Source organism: Natator depressus, chromosome 1 (genome assembly GCF_965152275.1).
Source record: "Natator depressus isolate rNatDep1 chromosome 1, rNatDep2.hap1, whole genome shotgun sequence".
Classification (NCBI taxonomy): Eukaryota; Metazoa; Chordata; order Testudines; family Cheloniidae; genus Natator; species Natator depressus.
In genome coordinates, this window is record NC_134234.1 from 51,074,416 (window position 1) to 51,098,819 (window position 24,404).

The following is a 24,404-nucleotide window of genomic DNA, read 5'->3' on the forward strand; positions in this document are numbered from 1 at the left end:
GCATGTGGAGTGTTGACTCCCGTCTATTCCCATGGATTAGAGTACAATGTTGGGAGGTGAATGGGTTGGATGAGATGGAATGCGGAGGTGACCTTAGGTAAGAATTTAGGATGTGGTCTTAGGGTAACTTTATCTTTGAAGAATATTGTGTATAGTGGGCGTGTCATGAGGGCCCCTTGTTCTCCCACCCATCTGGCAGATGTGATGGCGATGAGAAATCCCACCTTCATTGAAAGGTGGAGGAGGAAGCATGTTGTTAATGGTTCAAATGGGGGTCTGGTGATGCCTCTGAGGACTAAGTTAGATCTCATGATGGAGTAGGGGTTCGTACTTCACGGTCAATGTTGGTGAGGCATTTGAGTAAGCACTGGTGATTGGGTGCGTGAAAATGGATAAGTCATCCACCTTGTGGTGGAACGCTGTGACAGCTCAGAGGTGCACGAGACTGAGCTCATGAAGAGGCCAGATTTTTTAAGCCCCAGCATGTATTCTAGTATCAGAGGTAAGGACATAGAGATTGCTGTTTCTTTGGCACCAATTATCAAATTGTCTCCATTTGTGTAGATATGTGTGATGGGTGAGTGTTCTGCAGCTATTTAATAAAATATTCTGTACTCCCTCTGAGCAGGTCATTTCAGGTCCTCAGAGCCATGGAGTAACCACACCTTGAGATAGAGTCTTTCTAAGTCTGGGTGAAGAATTTGGCCTGTGTCCTGAGAGGGGAGATGAGACAGAAGAGGAAGTGTATGTGGCTGGCACACTGCCATTCTGAGAAGGTAAGGAAACCATGTTTGTCGAGACCACATGGGGGCTATCAGGATGACTTTGGACTTATCCCATCTGATCTTGTGAATCACCCGTGCCAGGATGGGGGTGAGAGGGAAGGCGTATAGGAGAGGAGCGTCACGTCCCATTTGATAAGAAAGGTGTTGCCCAGGGAGTGAGGACCCAGCCCTGCTCTGAAGCAAAATCGTGGGCATTTAGCATTGTGTGCCATTGCAAAGAGGTCTACAGTTGGGAACCCTTGGTGCTTGAATATGTTGTATATTCGCGTGTCTAATTTCCACTTGTGGTACTGAGAAAAGTTCCTGCTTAGTGCATCTGCTGTGGTGTCTTGGGATCCCAGTAGGTACGATGCCGTGATGTCGATGTTGTGACTGATGCACCAGTTTCAGAGCCGCATGGCTTCAGTGCACAGGAAGTGTGAGCATGCCCCCTCCAACACACACAACTGTTTATATAGAACATGCGTGCAACATTGTCTGTGAGGACTTGTATGGTCTTATTCTTGACCATGGATAAGAAGTGAGAACACACATTGTGAATGGCGAGTAGTTCTAGTAGATTTATGTGCAGGAGGGATTCTAACGGGGACCAAGAGAGAATGAGTGTTCAGATGTGCTCCTCAACCTAGTAGTGACATGTCTGTCATGATGGTCACCATTGGGGAATTTTGTTCAAAAGGGACCCCAACACAGACAGTGTCTAGTTGTATCCACCAGTGTAGTGATTCTTTTATTTTGTTTAGTATTGTGAGTCATTTATTTACACTGTGCTTGCATGGGGCGTAGGTTATCCAGAGCCATGCTTGTAGACACCACACGTGTAGCCTCGCATGCTTGATGATGAACATCATTGCAGCCATGTGGCCCAATAATTGCAGGCAAGTCCTCAAAGTTGTCTGAGAACTGTTCAGCGTTGTGGAGATGAGATTGGTTAGAGTCACGAACCATTGTCATGGTAGAGAGGCTATAGCCTCGGGAGAATTGAGGCAGGCACAGATAAATTCTAGGTTTTGCGCTGGTGTTAATATTGCTTTTTGTGTATTTATTTGTAGGCCTAAGTGTGTAAAGACAGCTACTGTCCTTTTGGTGGCTTCTAGCTCTACTTGTCGTGTTGCTGCTTTCAATAAGTGGTCATCCAAATATAGGACTATAATGATTCCCTTTCTGCAGAGGTAGGCTGCTACAACCGTGAGGACCTTCAAGAATATTCAAGGGGCAATGGAGAGGCCGAAAGGTAGAACTTTGTATTGAATGTGATCCGCTCCTAGAGCAAATCTGAGGAACCTCCAATGTGATGGATGTATTGTTATATGAAAGTACGTATCCTGGAGGTCGAGGGCTGAGAACATATTCCCCCTTTCTAGTGCTGGACTTATGGCAATCAATGTGACCATATTGAAGTATTGAGTCTTCACAAACTTATTGAGACACAATAAATCAAGAACGGGTCTCCACCCTCATTTTTTCTGTGTGAGGAAACAACATGAACAGAAGCCCTTCCCTCTGTGTTTTGTTGGTACTAGTTCTACTGCCCCAAGGTGTATGAGGTGGGTTACTTCTTGTCACAGTAGATGTTCATGAGAGGGGTCCCTGAAGAGGGATGGTTGTAGGGGAGATGGAGATAAATGGGATGGATTATCCAGTCTTGATGATCTCTAGTACTCATCTGTCTGTTGTGATGGATGCCAGACTGGGTAAAAGGGAGTCAGGCAACCTCCAAATGGCTGAGAGATGGTAGGTGGTTCCAGCGCTGAAAGACGTGGGGGTCTCAGGCCCTCAACCAAAGTCTCAAAATTGCTGCCTTGAGGGTGGTTGTTGAGATGTAGTAGGTTGAGGTGAGGCTGTTGTCTCTTCGTGGATCTCTGTTTCCGCCCTTGTTGTTCATATTGTCTGTGCAGTTACGTGTATTGCATGGACAAGAATCTCTGTGAAGTATAATTATTTTCCCTGTCTTTTCTTGGTCCTAGGTGTATAAATGCTCAGGGACTTCTACGCCGCCCTCGAGTCCTTGAGTGTGTGGAGGCACTAGTCTGTTTTGGCTGCAGAGGTTAGGCCCTTCAAATGGAAGATCTTTATCAGTTGCACCTCTGTGGGGAACCCAGAGACATGTAACCAAGATTCTCTTCTCATCACTAGCATGGTGTTTGCAGACCTCGCTGCTGTGTCTGCAGAGTCCAGGGCAGCCTGCAATATTGTCCTGGCTGTAAGCGGTCTTTCAGAGATGATTGACCTGAACTGCTCTCTTTTCTCCTCAGGAACAAATTCAATAAAGTCTGATAGCTTTGAGTAATTCATGTGGTCATATTTGGCAAGTAATGCCTCATAATTGGCAATCCTAAGTTGCAGAGTCACTAAGGAGTAGGCCTTACGGCTGAAGAGGTCAAGCCTCTTCTAGTCTCTGTCATATGGCATGTTTTGGGGGTGGTGTTGTCTTCCCTGTTCATTAACTGCATCCACCACCAAGGAATTCGGTGCGGGATGCGAGATGAGAAACTCCGTTCCCGTCGACAGCACATAGTATTTTTGTCAGACCTCTTGCACCTGGGTGGGATTGTTGCTGGGTCTGCCAAATTGACTTAACTGGTACCATAATCGCATAATTCATGGGTAGAGTGAGTTTGGAAGAGGTCAATGTCTGTAAGATGTCTAGGAGTTTGTGTTGAGCCTCCTGGACTTCTTACAGTGAGATGTCCAATAAGCTCACAACTCTCTTATAGAGGCCTTGAAATCATTTGAAATAGTCCCCCATATTGGGAGGGCCAACTCCTCGTCAGAGGTCTCCTCCTCCTCTCTGACCACCTCTTCTGGAGGCTCACATGGTCTTGATACCAAAGGTCAGGGTGAATGATGTGCACTCATCTGGCGGGGGGGTGGGGGGAGCTGGGAGGTTTGTGATATTGTGGGGGGGCATGCTGCCCAAGGGCTCCAATAAGACCACTGTAGTGGAAGAGGCATTGTTGGCATGCATGGGTGCCTGTACCAGGGTCAATCTTAGGGCCCACTATAATAGCCCCTGTGCGGTGGTGGATCAGGTCTGGTCGGCGGTGGATGGGGGAAGAATGGTGTGAAGAATATATTTCCCCTTCATCCTCATCCTCCTCGTCACTTGAGAATGGGGGAGCAGATTGAGGTGGAGGGGGTGAGGTGACTCGATACTGACCATGCCCAAGTGACATCAGTGGTGAGAATAGGAGATTCTGGTGTTGAGGTGACTGTTTGGTCATTCTGATGCAGGAATTGCTGCAGCGCTGATAACATTGGTGCCGTTGAAGGTCTAGTGGTTGGTACTGACGGTTGCGGCGTGGTTGTCAGTGTCGTTACGCACACCGATTGTGTTATGCCGGCAAAAGGTGGTGCTGTGATTTGCAGTGGTGCAGAGCCGTTTTGTGCCAAGTGTCTAGTCAGCTCCACTGGTGCTGAGGCATGGGGTTTCGGTTTCCCCTTACTGCCCGTGTCATAGGTAGCCTGCTTGGGGTCTTTTTCTTTCATTGCACTGGAGGGTGCCACTACTTCAGCTGTGGAGGCCAGTGAGGTCTGTAATGATGGGGTTTGCCAGCTTGGAGAATGCGGTTTCTTGGCAGATTCCCAAGCTGTGGAAGTTGTAGCCTGCTTTTTTGCCACCTTTTGGCACAGTGGTCTTTAGTCTGAGCCATGGAGGAAGGGCCGCTGCCAGAGGCTGCAGTTGGTCCATGCAGGGGGGATCCATGCTTCGGGCTCAGATGCCGACCAGAGAGACTTCTCCATCAGGTGGTGTTTAAGTTGTAAGTCTCTCAGGCTTTTAGGTTGTGGCAGAATGAGCACTTTTGAGGTGTGTGTGTCTCAGTGAGGCAGCAAACACACTGCGAGTGATAGTCTGACACAGGTATTGAAAGTCTGCAGGTGAGGCAGCGTTTAAAACACGGGGAACCAGGCTTTCCCCTCAGAGGAGTGTTTCTCCCCACATAAGGGGAAACCCAAGACTCTAACAGTTAACAACAGAAACCTAAACTTCTAGTCCAATGGGGAAAAATGTTTTTTGAGGGAAAAGAAATTAAACAGGGAGAAACGAACTAACTACATTTAGTTTTTGTTAAGTCTAACGAGTGAAAACTATGCTAATAAGACTAGGCACAGAGGCGCTGCTAAATGCTGTGACTCAAGCCAAAGGCAGTAGAGAAGGAATTGAGCGGGGTTTGGACACACAGTGCCAGATAACCGCCTGAGGTGGCACAAGATGGTGACTGCGCATGTACAATCGAACCAGGAACTGCTCTCACAAATCTCTGATTACAAGCGCAAGAGTGACAAACACCTATAGTGGAGCACCCATGGGGACACTCTTCGAAGAAGAATCAAGGTTTCTTTGTTTAAAATTTAATATGCTGAAATACATATCAATAGTTAAATAAACTGTAATAAACTATTAAATTATTTTGGCTGTGTATGCACATGCGTAGATGTGAAACCCTTTGCTTATTGTCAGCTCTTGCTGTGTTATGCCTGCAGGGGCGGCTCTACCAATTTTGCCGCCGCAAGCTGTCGCCGCCGAATTGCCGCCACTGCAATAGCGGTGGAGCTGCTGCCGAATTGCCGCTGCGCTCGGAAGAGCAGCGGAGCTGCCGCCCAAAAGCCGCCGTGGCAGGAAGAGCAGCAGAGCTGCTGCCGAATTGCCGCCGCAGGACACGGACTGCTATCCCATTCTGAATGCCACCCCAAACACCTGCTTGGAAAGCTGGTGCCTGGAGCCGGCCCTGTATGCCTTATTAACCCTGTAAGGTCTTCAGGGCAAGGACTCATGCTCTAAAGACCTAATAAAAAGACATGGTACACTTATGGTGCTATAGATATAAACAAAAATATAACCATTGAGAACAACTGATACCATCTAATGATATGAATGGTACCTTTTTAATTAAAAAAGGGCAATGAATAAGACAAAGTTGCCAAGTGCCCTCTTGAGAACCTCGCATTAACAGCATACTGTACCAAAAATCATACTCTATTTATAAAGCTTGCCTATTGTAGTCTGAACTTCTTGTACACTGTAAAACATCTTTGTTTGGCGGATTATTTTGTTCTCATGGATCAGGTTTGCCAAACACAAAAAGAGTGTGTGAGAAGAGAAAGAGTAGGGTGCTATGTGAGACTTTTTCCAGAACAGATTACACATTCACATCTTAAATATATACCAGTCTAAGTTTAAATTTTTTTTACAATAGTTTCAACAAAATGTATAGTTCATGTAGCATAGCCATTAACCCATCGTTCTGCTACCACCTGCAATTTGTTGCTCTCCTTCCTCACAAACACTTTCTCTCTCAGAGATTATATCATTTTCAAGCAGTTAAGGAACAAAACGTACCTTGTGTTTTTTTCCCTTCTGTTACTGTATTTTCATTGTGTGTAGGTCTGTTAGGCTTTGCCTTCACTGCAAAATGATGAGGTGTTTACATCAAATAAGCTTTCTCCATGCAATATCCTAGATGGAGACAAGGCACTGTAATTTTTACCTTGATCTAACTAGTCAAGGCCAACCCCCAGGGATGAGTATCAGGTTTATTTTTACTAGTTACAGAGGTAAAAACTACCTGTGTCTTGTCTCTACTAGGTTTTTTCATCAGGTCAGTTATCACAATATAAAAACACTTTTCTCAAGGTGGGGAGCAATGAAGACAGACTATTATTGCAGTGTTTTTGTCAATAGACTAGGAATGTCCATGGTAATGATCAGTCTCAGCCCAGCAAAAAGATAGGATCCCTCCTCAGGGAATATAATTCCAGCCTCCTGAGCGTCCATGGGGATTTTTAAATCCACAAATCCCAGAAATGGATCACTGTCAGTCCCAAAGCATAAGGATGTGCGCAGTACACTACACTTATAGGGTGGAGTCAAAAAGTGATATTTTTCTGCATTGATATTTTGCTATAAATGATGAATAATTGGCCCTCGTTTCCTCTCTCCTTTTTACCAGAGTTCATCAGGTATCTATGAATTTGGCTGCCAACTCCATGTAGTGTCAAGTAAAAATTAGCGACCAGCTATTGAGAAAGTAGGAACAATCGTTTTTCAGGTGTTTTGCCTCATTGGAAATTTGAAAAATCAGTCTGGTTAACTGATTATGGCTAGGATTTTTGAAAATCCTCTTTTTAGGCTCTTTTGAAAATCCCAGTCTAAATGTCTCTATTTCCCCATTTTAAGCCTTGATTTTATTATTAGATAGATGTTATATAAATGATAATCTTCAGTTTCTTCAGGATAAATGCTCAATACCATCAGTATAAGTAAGAAATTAAAAGAACCCAGGATCATAATAAAAACTGATCTTGATATCCCTAAGAGTGCAGGATTATTTCACTATTTCTATAGGCTTCTACCCCTGGTTGCAGGGAGAGTTGTGCTTCAGCACATTTACGAAAAAAGTGTTAGCTAAACATAATAATAATGTGGATATAAATATGTTACCCCACTAAAGACAATCTGATTTGTCAAGTCCCTGCCTTGGGGACCTAAAAGGCCTTCTTGAGATATATCTGACCAAGGTGGTTGAAGAAGAGTGGTCTCTGGGATGGCTAAGAAAGAAAGCTCAAAGCAAATGAAAATGTACCTTTTTGCAATAGAACATAGCCACCTCTCCTCTGATACAGTACAGGACAGCAGAAGCATTCACTCTATAGCAAGTCTCATTAAGATCCCATCTGTGCATGCTACAGCCCTATTTTGTTTACAGACATATACAATTTTAAACTGGCACTGGCTTAAAACTTGGTATATGATTCCTTTGCTGAAACATTTTTTTAAACACACAGCACTAGATAATATAATACACTCTATAAATTCTTTATGAACCTTGTCTTCTTCACAGAGGATGTAGGTACCATTGAAGTTACACTGGATTTTTATTACACCACTTGCTACTGAAAAACTGAAAGAAAAAAAAATACAGAAGTTTGTACTTAGAAAACTTTCTGTAAATCCTGTGAAAATCAAAGTGCAATTTTTGGTTGTTTTAATTTGTGTGACTCATCATGAAGCTGAAGGAACACTTGCTTCCATTTCCATTAAAAGCATACCCACATACCATGAGCAGACTTTTTAATCATGTCTTAAGCAGTTGTAAAATGTTCCTTGTCTCTAACAGAGGATGGTGGCAACGAGGCAGCAGGTTTATGGTGCATTTTTTATTACTTTATGAGTGACCTCTCTCTTCTAAACCCCTACAAAATTTCTCCAAACTTACAGCTGAAAAAGAAAGTGTGTGCTCCTGTTTTTATGACGATTTTTTTCTCCAAAATGAATGTACATACAAGTCTAGTGACCAAGGAAGACCATAAGATTGAAATTTATTTTTTATGATATTTCCTGCATATGTTTCCAAGAATTGCTATTTGCTGTACTAATTGAAACATTTGTAAAACAAACAAACAAAAACCAGCATATTTTTATTGTCTGAGATTTTGTACAAGGTTTATTATTTAATTTTTATTAAATTTAATAATTATTGTACTTTGATGGGCTTTGTTTTTTAAATAATGTCCTCAAATTCAAGTCTCTGGTATTTCTTATTATATCCTATTTACAGATACAATAGGGGCAGAGGTAAAACAGACCAGCAATTAATTCTGCTAAAGGTCAAATGCAAGGCATTACAATCTGGAAGCTATTTTAAAAAAATAAAGAACAGCAAATAACAAAACATGGCTCTGTCAGGACAACCTAATGAAAACATAACTCTTTCCCATTAAAACAAGTTTACGCATTTTGCTCAGTACTGCAATATGACTGCTCCTATGGATATCACTTCCTAATTATAGGTGGTGCAAATAGCATTGCTTAAAACTTTCCATCATAAGATCCTATTTTTATTTGCTTTATAACTTTAATGATTTAGACTGAAATTTTCCATGCCAACTGTCTGACTTGGGCTGAATTGTTTTGGAAAGTTTCAGTGAAAACGATGCAGCCATTTATCAAAATGAGTTAGGGGGAAATTACATTTTCCCACATTAATATTCTTATAAATGTTTAATTGAGAAGCTCTATCTCCATGCTTTGGGACAGGGATGTGAAAATTGGGTAGATGTCTACCTAGTACAGGGGTGGGCAAACTACGGCCTGGGGCCCACATCCGTCCCTCCAGAGGTTTTAATCCAACCCTCAAGCCCCGCTCTGTGTGGCTCCCACAAATAGCAGCATGTCCTCTCTCCAGCTCCTATGCATAGGGGCAGCCAGGGGGCTCCGCACTCTGCCCCCGCCCCAAGCGCCGCCCCTGCAGCTCCCATTGGCCGGGAACCACAGCCAATGGGAACTGCAGGGCTGGCACCTGCGGACAGGGCAGCGCAAAGAGCTGCCTGGCTGCGCCTCCATGTAGAAGCTGGAGCAGGGACATGCTGCTGCTTCTAGGAGCTTCTTGAGGTAAGCACCCCCCAGAGCCTGCCCGCCTGACCCCCTCCCGTGCCCCAATTCCCTGCCCCAGCCCTGATCCCCCTCGCGCCCTCCTAACCCCTCAGTCCCAGCCCAGAGCACCCTCCTGCACTCCCAACCCCTCATCCCCAGCCCCACCCCAGAGCCTGCACCCCCAGCCGGAGGCCTCACACCTCCTGCACCCCAACCCCCAATTTCGTGAGCATTCATGGGCTGCCATACAATTTCCATACCCAGATGTGGCCCTTAAGTCAAAAAGTTTGCCCACCCCGACCTCATATCAGAATGGGGCCACAGAGGGGCAGGGCTTGTAGGAAATGGAGCAGAACGGTCTGTAATCACTATGGTACCACTTCCCTCTGAACCTAGAATAAAACCCAGGGTTCTTGAGTCTCTACATTCCACTGCCATGAAATCTGATGGTTAAAAGTCTGCCTCCTCTCCTGCTGGCCGCCGGCTCACAGAGCATAGTGGGTTGTCAATCTCTATCAGTTACTCTGTTAGCTCAAGTGGCAGAGGTCTGTGCTGTGGATCCTAAAGATTCCAACCCTGCTGTTAAAATACATGCGAGTCAAAATGGTTCCACATGAAGAAATGTCAGGTTTTTTTTGTTTGCTTTTTTGAAAATCTGGGAAATGACATACAAACCCACTACATTAAAAGAACGTTAAGTTTGCAAAGTTAGGAAATGCCAGATTTAAGGTTGCCTGTGAAATCCTATTTCAGCCTCTTTGTGTATATGCATTGTGATACCATCTTTAGTTAGATGATCCCACAGTTTTTTCTCCCGCGCTGGACCCCTGCCTCATTCAGTACACAGGATGGGCAGTGCTCACTGAATGAGCATCTATCCTATATTTCATTCTATCCTTTTGTTCAGTGTATAGCTTTGTGCCTTACTTACTGCACACCAATCAAACTATGCTCTTAATAAAGTATTAATTTTCTTATGGGCTATTCTGTGGCACTCGGTACTGTAGCATCTGAGTGCTTCACAAACATTAATGGATTTATCTTCACAAGACCCCTTGAAGTTAGGTGGTATTACTCCAATTTTACACAAATGGTAATTGAGGCACACAGAGATTAAGGTCAAAAGTCTCCTCTAATTTGGGTGCCTGATTTGAGATGCGAAGGACTGGATTTTTATGAGAACTTACCTTTTTAAGGCACTATTTGTGTTGAGAACATAGCTCTCACTGATTTCAGTTGAAGATGGGAGAGCTCAGCCCTTCTGCAAATCAGACTCCAGATTTTATGTTAGGCCCCCAAATAATGAGGAACCCATAATTAATGGTCACCTGTGAAATGTTTTGCTTAAGCGAATTGCCCAGCATCACATGGGAACTCTGTGGTAGAGGCAAAAATAGGAACCAATTATCTGGGATGGCATTCAATTGCCTAAAGAGACCATCCTTTCGTTCCTGACCGTCCCCGGTCTCATTCACCACCCGCATTCCAACTTGATGGATGCCAGGGGAGTGGTGCAGATCAGCCAGCTGGTTAAACCCAGAGCTATAGGACCTCCAGAAAGAGCCACAGATCCTGTAAGGCAGTAGGACTACTCCTCTGGGAAGGGAAGAGTGACTAAAAAAAATGCTGCAAGCGGAATTGCTGCCGTTGCTTCGGACCACTATAGTGGCACCCTTTCATGACTAGAGGGTATACTTCCAACGCACGCAGAGTAGCTCGGGAGTCTTTTAAAGAATGCGGGGTTTCATTGGTTTTTCTAAAAACAAAACCCAGCCATCAAATGGTAAGTCCTCAATGGTTTGTAGCATATCGGGTGCAATCCCCGAATTCTGCAGCCATGAGGCACTACTCCTGGTCACAGCCACCATAATAATTCTGGCCACGGCATCTGCCACATCCAGAGCCGACTGCAACAAGATCTGAGCCACCATACGCCCTTCTGCAATGAAGGCCATAAACTCTTCCCTGGAGAGTTCGGGAAACTTGTCCATGAGCGTAGACATGGCTGTCCAATTGAAAAAGTTATATTTAGAGAGCAAAGCCTGCTGGTTCGCTATGCACATTTCCAAAGAGGAGGAGGTATAAATCGTCCTGCCCATTAAGTGCATCCTCTTAGAATCTTTGTCCTTAGGGGAGGACTTATACATCTCCTCATGTGTGCTATCGTTTGCTGAAGTTACCACCAGTGAGTTGGGGCGGGGTGGAAGTAGAAGCCCTCAAAACCCTGTATGGGGATGAAGTACCACTTCTCCAAATGCTTCGCTGTGGGAGACAATGAAGCTGGAGTATTCCCAGAGGGCCTTTGCAGGTTCCAAGAGAGCCTCATTTATTAGGAGGGCTTCTCTCTCTGGAGCTGATGACTGGTGAATATCCAGCAGCTTATGCATATTCTCCTGCAGGCATTCCACACTGATAACCAAGGTAGAAGCCATATGCTTCAGGAGGTCCTAATATGCCTTAAAGACCTCAGATACCAAGGGAGAGGAGGATTCCAGCACAGTAGAGTCATCCATGGAAGACATGGAAGTGGTATGCTGTGCCGACAATGGGTCCTGTTCTTCCGCCACAGGATCTGTTCAGAATAACCCTGGAGGGTCAGAGCAAATGAGCTCAACAGTTGCTTGCAGCTGAGGTGGTCTGGGAGGAGGAGCCACCATCGGGACCAGTGATCTTGCTCTGGAGCAGGTCAAGTCGGACCTCAGGGACTGAGGAGTGTTCTATGGATTCCAAGGAGGCCACTGGGCTTATGGATAAAGCATTAGTGGCCAGTAGACACCAGGCCAAAAGACCCTGTCCCGATTATGGGACAGATGCCAATCTTGGTACCAATGGTGGTCTGAGGGCTCTCTCTGACACCTATCCAACTATGAGGGACAGACAATCCTGACCTATATCTTGAGGAGTCCTGGAGGTTCTCTGATGACAATGGGGGAGTCGATCCCAACAGGGCAAACTAAAAATCAGATAGATCTGAAGCCCAATACAGGAGCATCATTGATGCCAAAGAGGAATGGTGGATTGGCACTCGTGGTAGTGAATGAGACACACTCCCATCCAGTACCAGGAGAGGTGCCAGTACTGAGGCTAAGGGAGGTACTGAGCTCGATAAAGGGATGTGCCGCCAAGACAATGATGCTGAAGGATGCCCCAGTGTTGAAGGATTCTTCTGTGCTGGGCCCAGTATTGGCCCCAATTCCAAAACCTGAGGCCCAGGCAGGGTAAGCTGTGGTGCCGATGAGCCTGGTAGCTCTTTGACATGGCCAGAAGGTGCTAGTGGCACAATGGATGATGAGGCCGTAGAAGGCCATGACACCAGCGAACTCTTGAACCTGTAGAGAGTCTGAGACTGAGAAGCAAAGCAGGTCTTATGCCACTGTCTGTGCTGGTGCTGACATCACTGGTACCAAACTCATCATAGCTGGAACCAGAGTTGACAATACAGGCTCTTGGAGCCTTCAGTGCAATATCAGGAAGCAGTTAGATGGATCTGTATCCTGTGTGCCAGAGGGAGTATGGTGCTGTCCAGCACTCCTCTTTGAAGTCAATGAGGAATCACCCTGAGCCCTACAATGATCTTTCTTCCTCTTGGGGAAGATGGCAGAGCCCAAGCGTGGAGCAGCATTACTAGCTGAATCTGAAGACGACCACTAAACAGACAAGGGCCTCGCTCCCTAAGCCGCCTCATGGCCTGCTCCAGCAGGTGCTGCTTCAGCCACAAGTCTCTCACCACCTGAGGCCTCCTTGTGAATGACTTGCAAATGGAGCACCACTCTTGAATGTGTCCTTCACTAAGACACAACAAGCACCCATTGTTGCGAATCGCTCACACACACAACAGACAATGCTCGAACCCTGGTGAGGACATCGTGCAGGACAGCCAACTATTCTAATTAATACTAAACTTTATTGAAGGTACTACTACTTTATAAAAGAAATTTTTCTCAGAAACTGAGACAGAAAGCGCAAGGTGAAGAACACCACAGAGCTCCGACTCTAGCCATGGGCAGTAAGAAGGAACTGAGGAGGTTGGGATAGTGCTGCCCTTATATAGCCAGGGGAGGAGCCAGACCTGCAGGGTGTGAGTACCACCCCACCGGGTATTGCTAGGTAAAGTTCTCTGCTCTGGTGTGCAGGACAGACACACACCTAAGTAGGATACACGGCTGCATCTACGAAGAAGAATACAGAAGTTTGGAGGAGCAAGGAGTACACCATGACATGGGGATTGCTGATTTGGGTGGAGAGAGGTGGCCTGTGTTAACATTGTGTTTTACCCGTTCTGCAGCACCCAAATGGTGACTTAAGAGGTTGTGATCTACTGGGCATTGTAGCAATTCACTCAGGCAGAAATGATCCGGCCCTTATTCCTGGTGTACAGCTCATACAATGTAAGAGAGCAGATTTGCGTCACATCAGAGATTTAGAACGTAAGAACGGCAATACTGGGTCAGACCAAAGGTCCATCTAGCTCAGTATCCTGTCTTCTGACAGTGACAATGCCAAATGCCCCAGAGGAAATGAACAAAACAGGTAATCATCAAGTGATCCATCCCCTGCCACCCATTCCCAACATCTGGCAAACAAGGCTAGGGACACCATCCCTTTTCATTCTGGCTAATAGCCATTGATAGACCTATCCTCCATGAATTTGTGTCCAGAAGGTGTGATAGTTTTTTTCTGATTTGGCTGAGTGTCTGAATTATTGCTACAAAGACAATATGAAAGGAATTAATAAGCGTAGAAGAACATCAATAGGGAAATGGGAGGCAATTTTTCCCTCTTTGTCCTTTAATAGTGTTAGATGAAATCATGTGGGTAAAAGTGAACGGGTTATAAAAGGAGGTTGTACATTTCAGCAGCTGAGCTTGGCAGACAAAAGATGTGTATGTTAATCGTGTCCTGGGACATTGCTGAAATAGGGTACAGTTAATATTACATGGACAGCCTTAATGCTGCATTTCTTGGTTTTCAGAAGTTTAAGTTATGCTCAACTCAATGTTCTGCAAGGGGATGACATATCACTAAACAATCTTGCTTTAACCTACTTTTTTGCCACTGAATTTATTAGAAAGCCTTGATTCACTTCCTGAACATCATGTACACGGAATGAGGCAGGGGTCCTGTGGAAAAAGTAGTATGTGATCATGTGATTAAAGACTGTTATATGCACAAGCAAGCCAAATTAAGGTTGCATGGGCAAATTTTGGCATTTCCTAATTTTTGAGTGACTTTGCAACCTTAACATTCTTTTCAGTATGTAATTTAAATGGTCAGAGTCTCACTCTCTATCTTAATGAATATTTAATTATTTATACAGACTGGAACAGTTGCAACAGAAAAGATAGCAGGACTTTCCATCCCACCGGTTGGGGAGGTCACCTAGTATCTGGAAGACCCAGATACCAAATTAGGCAGAACAGAGACTTGAACTTCTGTCTCCCACATCTCAGATAAGTGCCCTAACCCAGTAGTTCTCAAACTTTTGTACTCATGACCCCTTTCACATAGCAAGCCTCTGAGTGCGACGCCCTCTTATAAATTAAAAACACTTTTAATATATTTAATACCATTATAAATGCTGGAGGCAAAGCGCGGTTTGGGGTGGAGGCTGACAGCTCACAACCCCTCATGTAATAACCTTGCGACCCTGTCATAAATATAAAGGGAAGGGTAAACCCCTTTAAAATCCCTCCTGGCCAGAGGAAATCTCCTCTCACCTGTAAAGGGTTAAGAAGCTAAAGGTAACCTCGCTGGCACCTGACCAAAATGACCAATGAGGAGGCAAGATACTTTCAAAAGCTGGGAGGAGGGAGAGAAACAAAGGGTATGTGTGTCTGTCTATATTTTGTCTTTGCCGGGGATAGACCAGGAACGAAGCCTTAGAACTTTTAGTAAGTAATCTAGCTAGGTATGTGTTAGATTATGATTTCTTTAAATGGCTGAGAAAAGAATTGTGCTGAATAGAATAACTATTTCTGTCTGTGTATCTTTTTTGTAACTTAAGGTTTTTGCCTAGAGGGGTTCTCTATGTTTTGAATCTAATTACCCTGTAAGGTATCTACCATCCTGACTTTACAGGGGGGATTTTTTTTTTATTTCTATTTACTTCTATTTCTATTAAAAGTCTTTTTGTAAGAAAACTGAATGCTTTTTCATTGTTCTCAGATCCAAGGGTTTGGGTCTGTGGTCACCTATGCAAATTGGTGAGGCTTTTTATCCAACATTTCCCTGGAAAGGGGGGGTGCAAGTGTTGGGAGGATTGTTCATTGTTCTTAAGATCCAAGGGTCTGGGTCTGTAGTCACCTAGGCAAATTGGTGAGGCTTTTTACCAAACCTTGTCCAGGAAGTGGGGTGCAAGGTTTTGGGAAGTATTTTGGGGGGAAAGACGTGTCCAAACAGCTCTTCCCCAGTAACCAGTATTTGTTTGGTGGTGGTAGCGGCCAATCCAAGGACAAAAGGGTGGAATATTTTGTACCTTGGGGAAGTTTTGACCTAAGCTGGTAAAGATAAGCTTAGGAGGTTTTTCATGCAGGTCCCCACATCTGTACCCTAGAGTTCAGAGTGGGGGAGGAACCTTGACAGACCCCCTGAGGGATCCCAACCTCCAGTTTGAGAACCTCTGCCCTAACCACTGGGTTATTGGCTATTTTGGAGTGGGATTGTCTGTCTCTTAAAACTTCACAAGGCTCATTTTTGTCCTGCATAGGAACAAAAATAAATTGCAAAAGTTTAAATTATTTCACAAAACAGAATTCTTGTTTTCTAGCCAACCCTGCTATTAACCTCATGTCCAAAACCATACTGTGTTAACATATTTGCCAACATGTCAAAAATGCTGCCAGAATATTTTTTCCAAATAAACCACAGATTTGGGGTCTGCCAGAGGGATCTCTAGATACCTAATTTGTGCACAGAAGAATGGTGACTTTGCACAGAAATGTTGTTGAACACATAAATGCAGTATACATTAAGCTAATTCCATCCATAAGTGTAGCCTTAATGTCAATGCAGAGCCAATACGACAGCTAACAGGCCCTCACTTTTAAGGTCTGATTTAACTCTATTCTCCCCACCTATAAACTGCATGGTACTCAATTTATCTTCAGGATCAAAGAACAAATCCATCCTGTTGGGTTTTGCATGCCTAGGCTTTTAAAAACTGTTCCTTACACTGTCTGAATAAATAATTGTCCCCTATAAAAATTATTTAATTCTACCCCCTATATCAATACTACTCCTCATTACCTCTTTGCAGGGTTCCTCTACTTCTGCTGCTGTTATGGTATCGTATTCCTTGGACCTAAGCTGACCACATAGTTCACTGGCAAAGGTGTTCAAACCCTCAGACTCTCCCAGCCAAACTAGGCTATCTGGCAGGTAAAACAGTTAAACAGGTTCATCAGTGAATAAACTAATCCCTATATATAGTTTGTTTAAGCAATCTGGGACTCTGAGATAAAATACACTAATATATATTTTTCACACTATACACTTGGCAAGAAATGCTCATCACTTTAATTTTCAAAAGGTTTTTAAGGTATAATAAGGCATGGCTTTATTTGCAGGTTGCAATCTAATGTGTCCTCTTCAGATAGGTTTGCCAACCCTCCAGGATTGGCCTGGAGTCTCCCGGGATAGGCAATCCTCTCCCAGTGATGATTGAAAGCTATCCGGGAGATTTTAATAGGATGTTTTAAGAAAATGACATTACATCATGTAGGGGAAAAAAAATCTCCAGAATAGCTTCAGTCACAGTTGGCAACCCTATGTTGTACACATAATATCTGCATGTTCACTATTAAGAACTGTTAATTGCATATTCAGTGGTCACCATTGAAAGGTAACCAAGTGCTTACTTTTCTCTTGGGGAAAAACTGCGGAGAGGAACACCAGCTGGACACTCCAGCCAGTAGTATAGCTGCAGAAACAGTGCAAACCAGGGACTGCTGCATTGCGGGGAGGGGCTAAAATGGGGCCCAGCAAAGCCACCCCTCCCCCAACCACCTCTAGACTTGTGCAAAAGAGACCTCCCCCATTCCGGGGGCACTGGGATATAGGGCTGCCCGGCCTCCCACCACATGGCCTTGGAAAAGAAACAGCTAGAGACTCCAGCTGATAGGAGCAGCTATAAAAGCAGCCAACTAAGGTACCTTCAGACATTTAGAGAAATTTTTATAGTTTTTACTGGACTTTCTCTGCCCTGGGCTGATTGGCTGTTTGCTCCAACCCTCCTCAGTCTTTTTACCTCACTTTCACTTCACAGCTGCTTCATTTACCCTCTTCTACGTTGCCCTTTCCCCCTCTACTGTTCATGAGAGAGGGAAGACTCTATTGAGTCGGAACAGAGTGCTCCATTAAGATCCAAGTTTTTGCCACGGTACGTTCAGTGCATTACTGAAATAACCCTGACTCAGAGAAATTATGGTTATTCGCAGGTACCTGGGACAATAAGATATCATGGCACAGAGACCATGTAAAATTTACAGTTTATTTTTGAAGATTTTAGCACAATATAATCCATTGTTTTTCTGCAAATGATCCCTCTGCATTGTGAGTGTCTTTCTATCAGTCTAAGCTGTCTTTTCTTGCCTTTTAACTGTCTCCTCCTAGATAAACCGACCCCTGCCCCTCCAAAAATCACGGAACTAACATGCTGTTTGCTGCCATCACATTGTTCACTCTGCTTGTGTGTTCTACCCCTTTCCCCACCCCATGTCTCTCTTGTCTATTTACTGTGAACTCTTCTGTCTACTACTCTGTGTTTTTATGGTGCCTAGACATTCTTGGTTTGTCAAGCACTACTATAATAAACATGACTAACTAGAACAGTAGTTACCATGTTGTGGTATTTAAGATTTTGCAATACAGGTATTTTTCTACAATTTAGATTGGGAAATAAACGTATCTCAGATACCGAGGTAACTGTCCGATGATATTTTAGTGTAAAGTATTGTATATGTACAGTATCTTGCAAAAAAAAAAAACCCCAAAAAACAAAAACAAAAACAAAAAAACCACACCACAGAGATTTTAACACTTTACCAATTGTGTTCGAAAGCATTTGTTTTTGCTAGTAGGAAACATTTCTTCCTTGCTTTACCTGAGCTGGTAGAGGCAGGAGACTTGCTGCGTCTAGATGGACCTGGGCTCTTGGTGGTGCTCCTACGTGATGTTGAAGCTATTTTGGTATAGGAAGTAGATTTCACTACCCGACATTCTAAAAGACAAAGAAACTGTACAAGTTAGCAGTTAAGGAAACCAGCAAAGAAATGGAACAAAAGCAGCACAGAAAGCACAAGCATTTAACCCATGCTTATATTTATTCCCCTTAAGTAGTTTTATGGGAGAGGGAAGAATTTATTGAATCTGTACTGAGGGCCCCATTAAAATCCATGCTTTTGCTACTCTACAGTGAATACAATACTGCAGTAACCCTGACTCATAAATATTATGTTAACTGCAGGTACATGGAACAGAAAGATCTCATGGCACAGACACCATGTAAAGTTTACTTTGGAAGATTTTAGCACATTATAATCCATTGTTTTTCTGCACATGATCCCTCTGCATTGTGAGTGTTTTTCTATCAGTCTAAGCTGTGTTTTTTGGGAGAACATACCAGAAGACTGTTTTTATATCTCAAAATGGTAAGAGTATATGATATGATGCAGGTGTCTGTCACTCATGAAAAGTCTGAGGAAAGTGAAGCAAGGTTGTTGCTCCTGCTTAATTGTCTGGTGAGCAACAACCCACCCTGTAGCACATGCAATTCATCAAGGGTTGAGGGAAATGGCACTATTTGCTCATAAGAGACATCAGTAAAATCAATGAAGGGGCGAAATTACCCTCCTACTTGAGGACACAGCAAGCTGTTCAGGTTAGAGTTTATATACACCCACACAGCTCTTGAATTTATGCCTGCAAAATGGTTCTTGGCCTGAGGATGGATACAATATATGTGCATGAAAGCGGAGGAATTACAGTCATAATGGCAACAAATTTCATCACCAGTCACTTCACAGAGTTAAAAAAAAAAAAAAAAAGATTTAGGCTTTTTAGCCAAGATCGGATTAGAAGAGTCTGCAGTAATGTGTGTACTGAGTTCACATGACAACGTTACTACACTTTCTTAATTTAAGAGAAACTGATCCACTAATTTATTTGTGCACCAGGACTGTCTCCCCGTCTTCCTCCTCACAGGTTCCTTCCAAATTATTTAAGAGAAACAAACAAGCTTTTTGACAGGTTTCAGAGTAACAGCCATGTTAGTCTGTATCCGCAAAAAGAACATGAGTACTTGTGGCACCTTAGGGACTAACACATTTATTTAAGTATAAGCTTTCATGGGCTACAGCCCACTTCATCAGATGCATAGAATGGAACATACAGTCAGAAGATATATATATATATATATATATATATATGTATATATATATATACACACACACATACACACACTGTCACGGTTCCTTCCCCACTCTGAACTCAAAGGTACAGATGTGGGGACCTGCATGAAAGACCCCCTAAGCTTATTCTTAACAGCTGAGGTTAAAAACTTTCTCAAGGTACAAACTTTGCCTTGTCCTTGAACCCTGTGCTGCCACTACCAAGAGTGTCAAACAAAGAACAGGGAAAGAGCCCACTTGGAGACGTCTTCCCCCAAAATATCCCCCCAAGCCCTCCACCCCACTCCAAACCCTTGGATCTTAAGAACAATGAAAAAAACACACCAAGGAACACTCCAGACACCTTATCGTCCCGCCACACCGTTCTCCAGTAACCCACCTCACCCCAGTGACCCGTCAGTTGGACGATGTTTTAAATGTAACGAGCCAGGGCTTGTAAAGGGCAGCTGCCCCAAGAACCCCAACAGATTACAGTTCATTGCACCGGAATCACACCAGACGTCCTGAGGCCCAGATACCTCCCAGATACCCTCAGAGCAGAGGGAAACTATCAGTGTGGGTGGGAAGGTCACCGCATGGAGGGACACCGGAGCACAAGTGTCAGCTATCCATGCTTCCTTAGTGGACCCCAATTTAATCGACCCAGAGATCCAAGTGATGATTCAACTCTTCAAGTCAAACTCTTTTGACTTGCCTACAGCCAAGTTGCCAGTCCAGTATAAGGGCTAGTCAGGAACGTAGACTTTTGCAGTCTATGATGATTATCTCATCCCCATGCTGTTGGGGGAAGGCTTGGCCAATCATGTGAAGCTAGCCAAGAGGGTGGGAATGGTCACCCGCAGCCAGGCTAAGCAAGCTGTCACACCTAGCTCTATTCCGGAAACTTCTACCAGGATCCGGTCAGAGGTGATGGAACCGGACCCCATGCCCACATCTGCAACAGCAGTAGTTTCAGAGTAGCAGCCGTGTTAGTCTGTATTCGCAAAAAAAAAAGGAGTCTCAGAATCAGAACCGAGGGAACAACCAGCACCAGAACCATTGCCAGCACTGAATCCAGTACTTGCAACCCCAACACCAGAGGGCCCCACCGAACCTACACCAGCAGCAACAGATAACCCTACACAAGAGGCTCAGCCGGAGCCTGAATCCCAACATAGTGCACCAGTGGAGAGCGGTTCACAGTCAATGGAAACAGCCCCATCACCTGCATCGCTTCCAGAGGGACCAAGCCTAGGTCCACAATCCAATAAGGAACTGATGTCTCCAGCATCAAGGGAACAGTTCCAGACCAAACAGAAAGCAGATGAAAGCCTCCAGAGAACTTGGATGGCGGCACAGAGCAACGCACTGCCTCTCAGCTCTTCTAATCAATCCAGGTTTGTTGTAGAAAGAGGACTTTTATACAAGGAAACTCTTTCTGGTGGACACCAGGAAGACTGGCATCCTCAGACAGTTGGTAGTTCCAACTAAGTACCGGGTAAAGCTATTAAGCTTAGCCCACAATCATCCTAGTGGCCATGCTGGGGTGAACAGAACAAAAGACCATTTGGGAAAGTCATTCCACTGGGAGGGAATGGGCAAGGATGTTTCTACCTATGTCCGGTCTTGTGAGGTGTGCTAAAGAGTGGGAAAACCCCAAGACCAGGTCAAAGCCCCTCTACAGCCACTCCCCATCATTGAGGTTCCATTTCAGTGAGTAGCTGTGGATATTCTGGGTCCTTTTCCGAAAAAGACACCCAGAGGAAAGCAGTACATACTGACTTTCATGGATTTTGCCACCTGATGGCTAGAAGCAATAGTTCTAAGCAACACTAGGGCTAAAAGTGTGTGTCAAGCACTAGCAGACATTTTTGCCAGGGTAGGTTGGCCCTCCGACATCCTCACAGATGCAGGGACTAATTTCCTGGCAGGAACTATGGAAAGCCTTTGGGAAGTTCATGGGGTGAATCACTTGGTTGCCACACCTTACCATCATCAAACAAATGGCCTGGTGGAGAAATTTAATGGAACTTTGGGGGCCATGGTACATAAATTCATAAATGAGAACTCCAATGATTGGGACCTAGTGTTGCAGCAGTTGCTCTTTGCCTACAGAGCTGTACCACATCCCAGTTTAGGGTTTTCACCATTTGAACTTGTATATGGCCGTGAGGTTAAAAGGCCATTACAGTTGGTGAAGCAGCAATGGGAGGGGTTTACACCTTCTATAGAAACTAACATTCTGGACTTTGTAACCAAACTACACAACACCCTCTGAACTTCTTTAGCCCTTGCTAAAGAAAACCTACAGGATGCTCAAAAAGAGCAAAAAGCCTGGTATGATAAACATGCCAGAGAGTGTTCCTTCAAAGTAGGGGACCAGGTCATGGTCTTAAAGGTGCTCCAGGCCATAAAATGGAAGTGTCGTGGGAAGGGCCATTCAATTCATGGTCGAAGAGCACCTGGGAGCTGTTAATTATCTCATAGCATTCCCCACCTCCAACCGAAAGCCTAAGGTGTACCATATTAATTCTCTAAAGCCCTTTTATTCCAGGGAATTAAAGGTTTGTCAGTTTACAGCCCAGGGAGGAGATGACGCTGAGTGGCCTGAAGGTGTCCACTATGAAGGGAAAAGTGTTGGTGGCGTGGAAGAGGTGAACCTCTCCATGACCCTTGGGCGTATGCAGCGACAGCAGATCAAGGAGCTGTGCACTAGCTACGCGCCGATGTTCTCAGCCACCCCAGGGCTGACTGAATGGGCATACCACTCCATTGACACAGGTAATGCTCACCCAATTAAAGCCCAACCTTTCTGGGTGTCTCCTCAAGCTAAAACTGCTATAGAATGGGAAATCCAGGGTATGCTACAAATGGGTGAAATCCGTCCCTCTGGCAGTGCATGGGGATCTCCAGTGGTTCTAGTTCCCAAACCAGATGGGGAGATACATTTTTGCATGGACTACCGTAAGCTAAATGCTGTAACTCACCCAGACAACTATCCAATGCCATGCACAGATGAACTATTGGAGAAACTTGGACGGGCCCAGTTTATCTCTACCTTGGACTTAACCGAGGGGTACTGGCAGGTACGGCTCGATGAATCCGTCAAGGAAAGGTCAGCCTTCACCACAGATGTCGGGCTGTATGAATTTAATGTGCTCCATTTTGGGCTGTGGAATGCACCTGCCACCTTCCAAAGACTTGTAGATGGTCTCCTAGCGGGATTAGGAGAATATGCAGTCACCTACCTTGACGATTTGGCCATATTTTCAGATTCTGGGCAGAACACCTGGAACATCTACAAACAGTCTTTGAGTGCATAAGGGAGGCAGGACTAACTGATAAGGCTAAGAAGTGTCAAATAGGCCTAAACAGAGTGACTTACCTTGGACACCAGGTGGGTCAAGGAACTATCAATCCCCTACAGGCCAAAGTGGATGTTATCCAAAAGTGGCCTGTCCTAAAGTCAAAGAAACAGGTCCAGTCCTTCTTAGGCTTGGCCGGATATTACAGGTGATTTGGACCGCAATACAGCCAAATCACCACCCCACTGACAGACCTAACCAAAAAGAAACAGCCAAATGCCATTCAGTGGACCGAAGAGTGTCAGAAGGCCTTTAACCAGCTTAAAGCGACACTCATGTCTGACCCTGTGCTAAGGGCCCCAGACTTTGACAAACCGTTCCTAGTAACCACAGATGCGTCTGAGCATGGTGTGGAAGCAGTCTTAATGCAGGAAGGACCGAATCAAGAGTTCCATCCTGTCGTGCTTCTCAGCAAGAAGCTGTCTGAGAGGGAAAGCCACTGGTCAATCAGTGAAAAGGAATCTTATGCCATTGTCTACGCTCTGGAAAAGCTACGCCCATACATTTGGGGATGGTGTTTCCACCTGCAAACCGACCACGCTGTGCTACAGTGGCTTCATACCGCCACGGGAAATAACAAAAAACTTGTTCGGTGGAGTTTCTCTCTCCAAGATTTTGATTTCAACATCCAACACATCTCAGGAGCTTCTAACAAAGTGGCTGATGCACTCTCCCATGAAAGTTTCCCAGAATCAACTGGTTAACATCATCCTTGAGGTGTGGAAAATATTGTTAGTGCTTATACACTTGGTAGCATCTTTAGAGGTGCATGTGTCTTATTAACTCTGTTTTCTCCTAGAGCTCCAGGAAGAAATCACAGCCAGTGTTTCACCCTATCTGTGATTTCGGGGTGGGGGAGTCATAAATATAAAGGGAAGGGTAACCACCTTTAAATCCCTCCTGGCCAGAGGCAAAACCCTTTCACCTGTAAAGGGGTTAAGAAGCTAAGATAACCTCGCTGGCACCTGACCAAAATGACCAATGAGGAGACAAGATACTTTCAAAGCTGGCGGAGGTGGGGGGGAGAACAAAAGGTCTGTCTGTCTCTGTGATATTTTTGCCGAGAACAGATCAGGAATGCAGCTCAGAACTCCTGTAAAAAGTTAGTAAGTAATCTAGCTAGAAACGCGTTAGATTTCCTTTTCTTTAATGGCTGGTAAAATAGGTTGTGCTGAATGGAATGTATATTCCTGTTTTTGTGTCTTTTTGTAACTTAAGGTTTTGCCTAGAGGGATTCTCTATGTTTTGAATCTGATTACCCTCTAAGGTATTTACCATCCTGATTTTACAGAGGGGAGTCTTTTACTTTTCTTTAATTAAAATTCTTCTTTTAAGAACCTGATTGCTTTTTCCTTGTTCTTAAGGTCCAAAGGTTTGGATCTGTGTTCACCTGTACCAATTGGTGAGGATTTTTACCAAGCCTTCCCCAGGAAAGGGGGTGTAGGGCTTGGGGGGACATTTGGGGGGGGGGAATACGTCTCCAAGTGGGCTCTTT

The 24,404-nt window shown here is 44.5% G+C and overlaps 1 protein-coding gene across 3 annotated transcripts in view; it reads right to left on the minus strand.

Annotated features, from left to right (window-relative positions):
• The window catches only part of DCLK1 (doublecortin like kinase 1), a 325,416-nt gene that overhangs the window by 74,675 nt on the left and 226,337 nt on the right, over positions 1 to 24,404 (minus strand). For all 3 annotated transcript variants that reach the window (XM_074959609.1, XM_074959603.1, XM_074959621.1), the window contains exon 5: positions 18,260 to 18,376. In XM_074959609.1, coding sequence (XP_074815710.1) covers positions 18,260 to 18,376 — 117 coding nt within the window. The remainder of the gene's footprint in view (positions 1 to 18,259; positions 18,377 to 24,404) is intronic.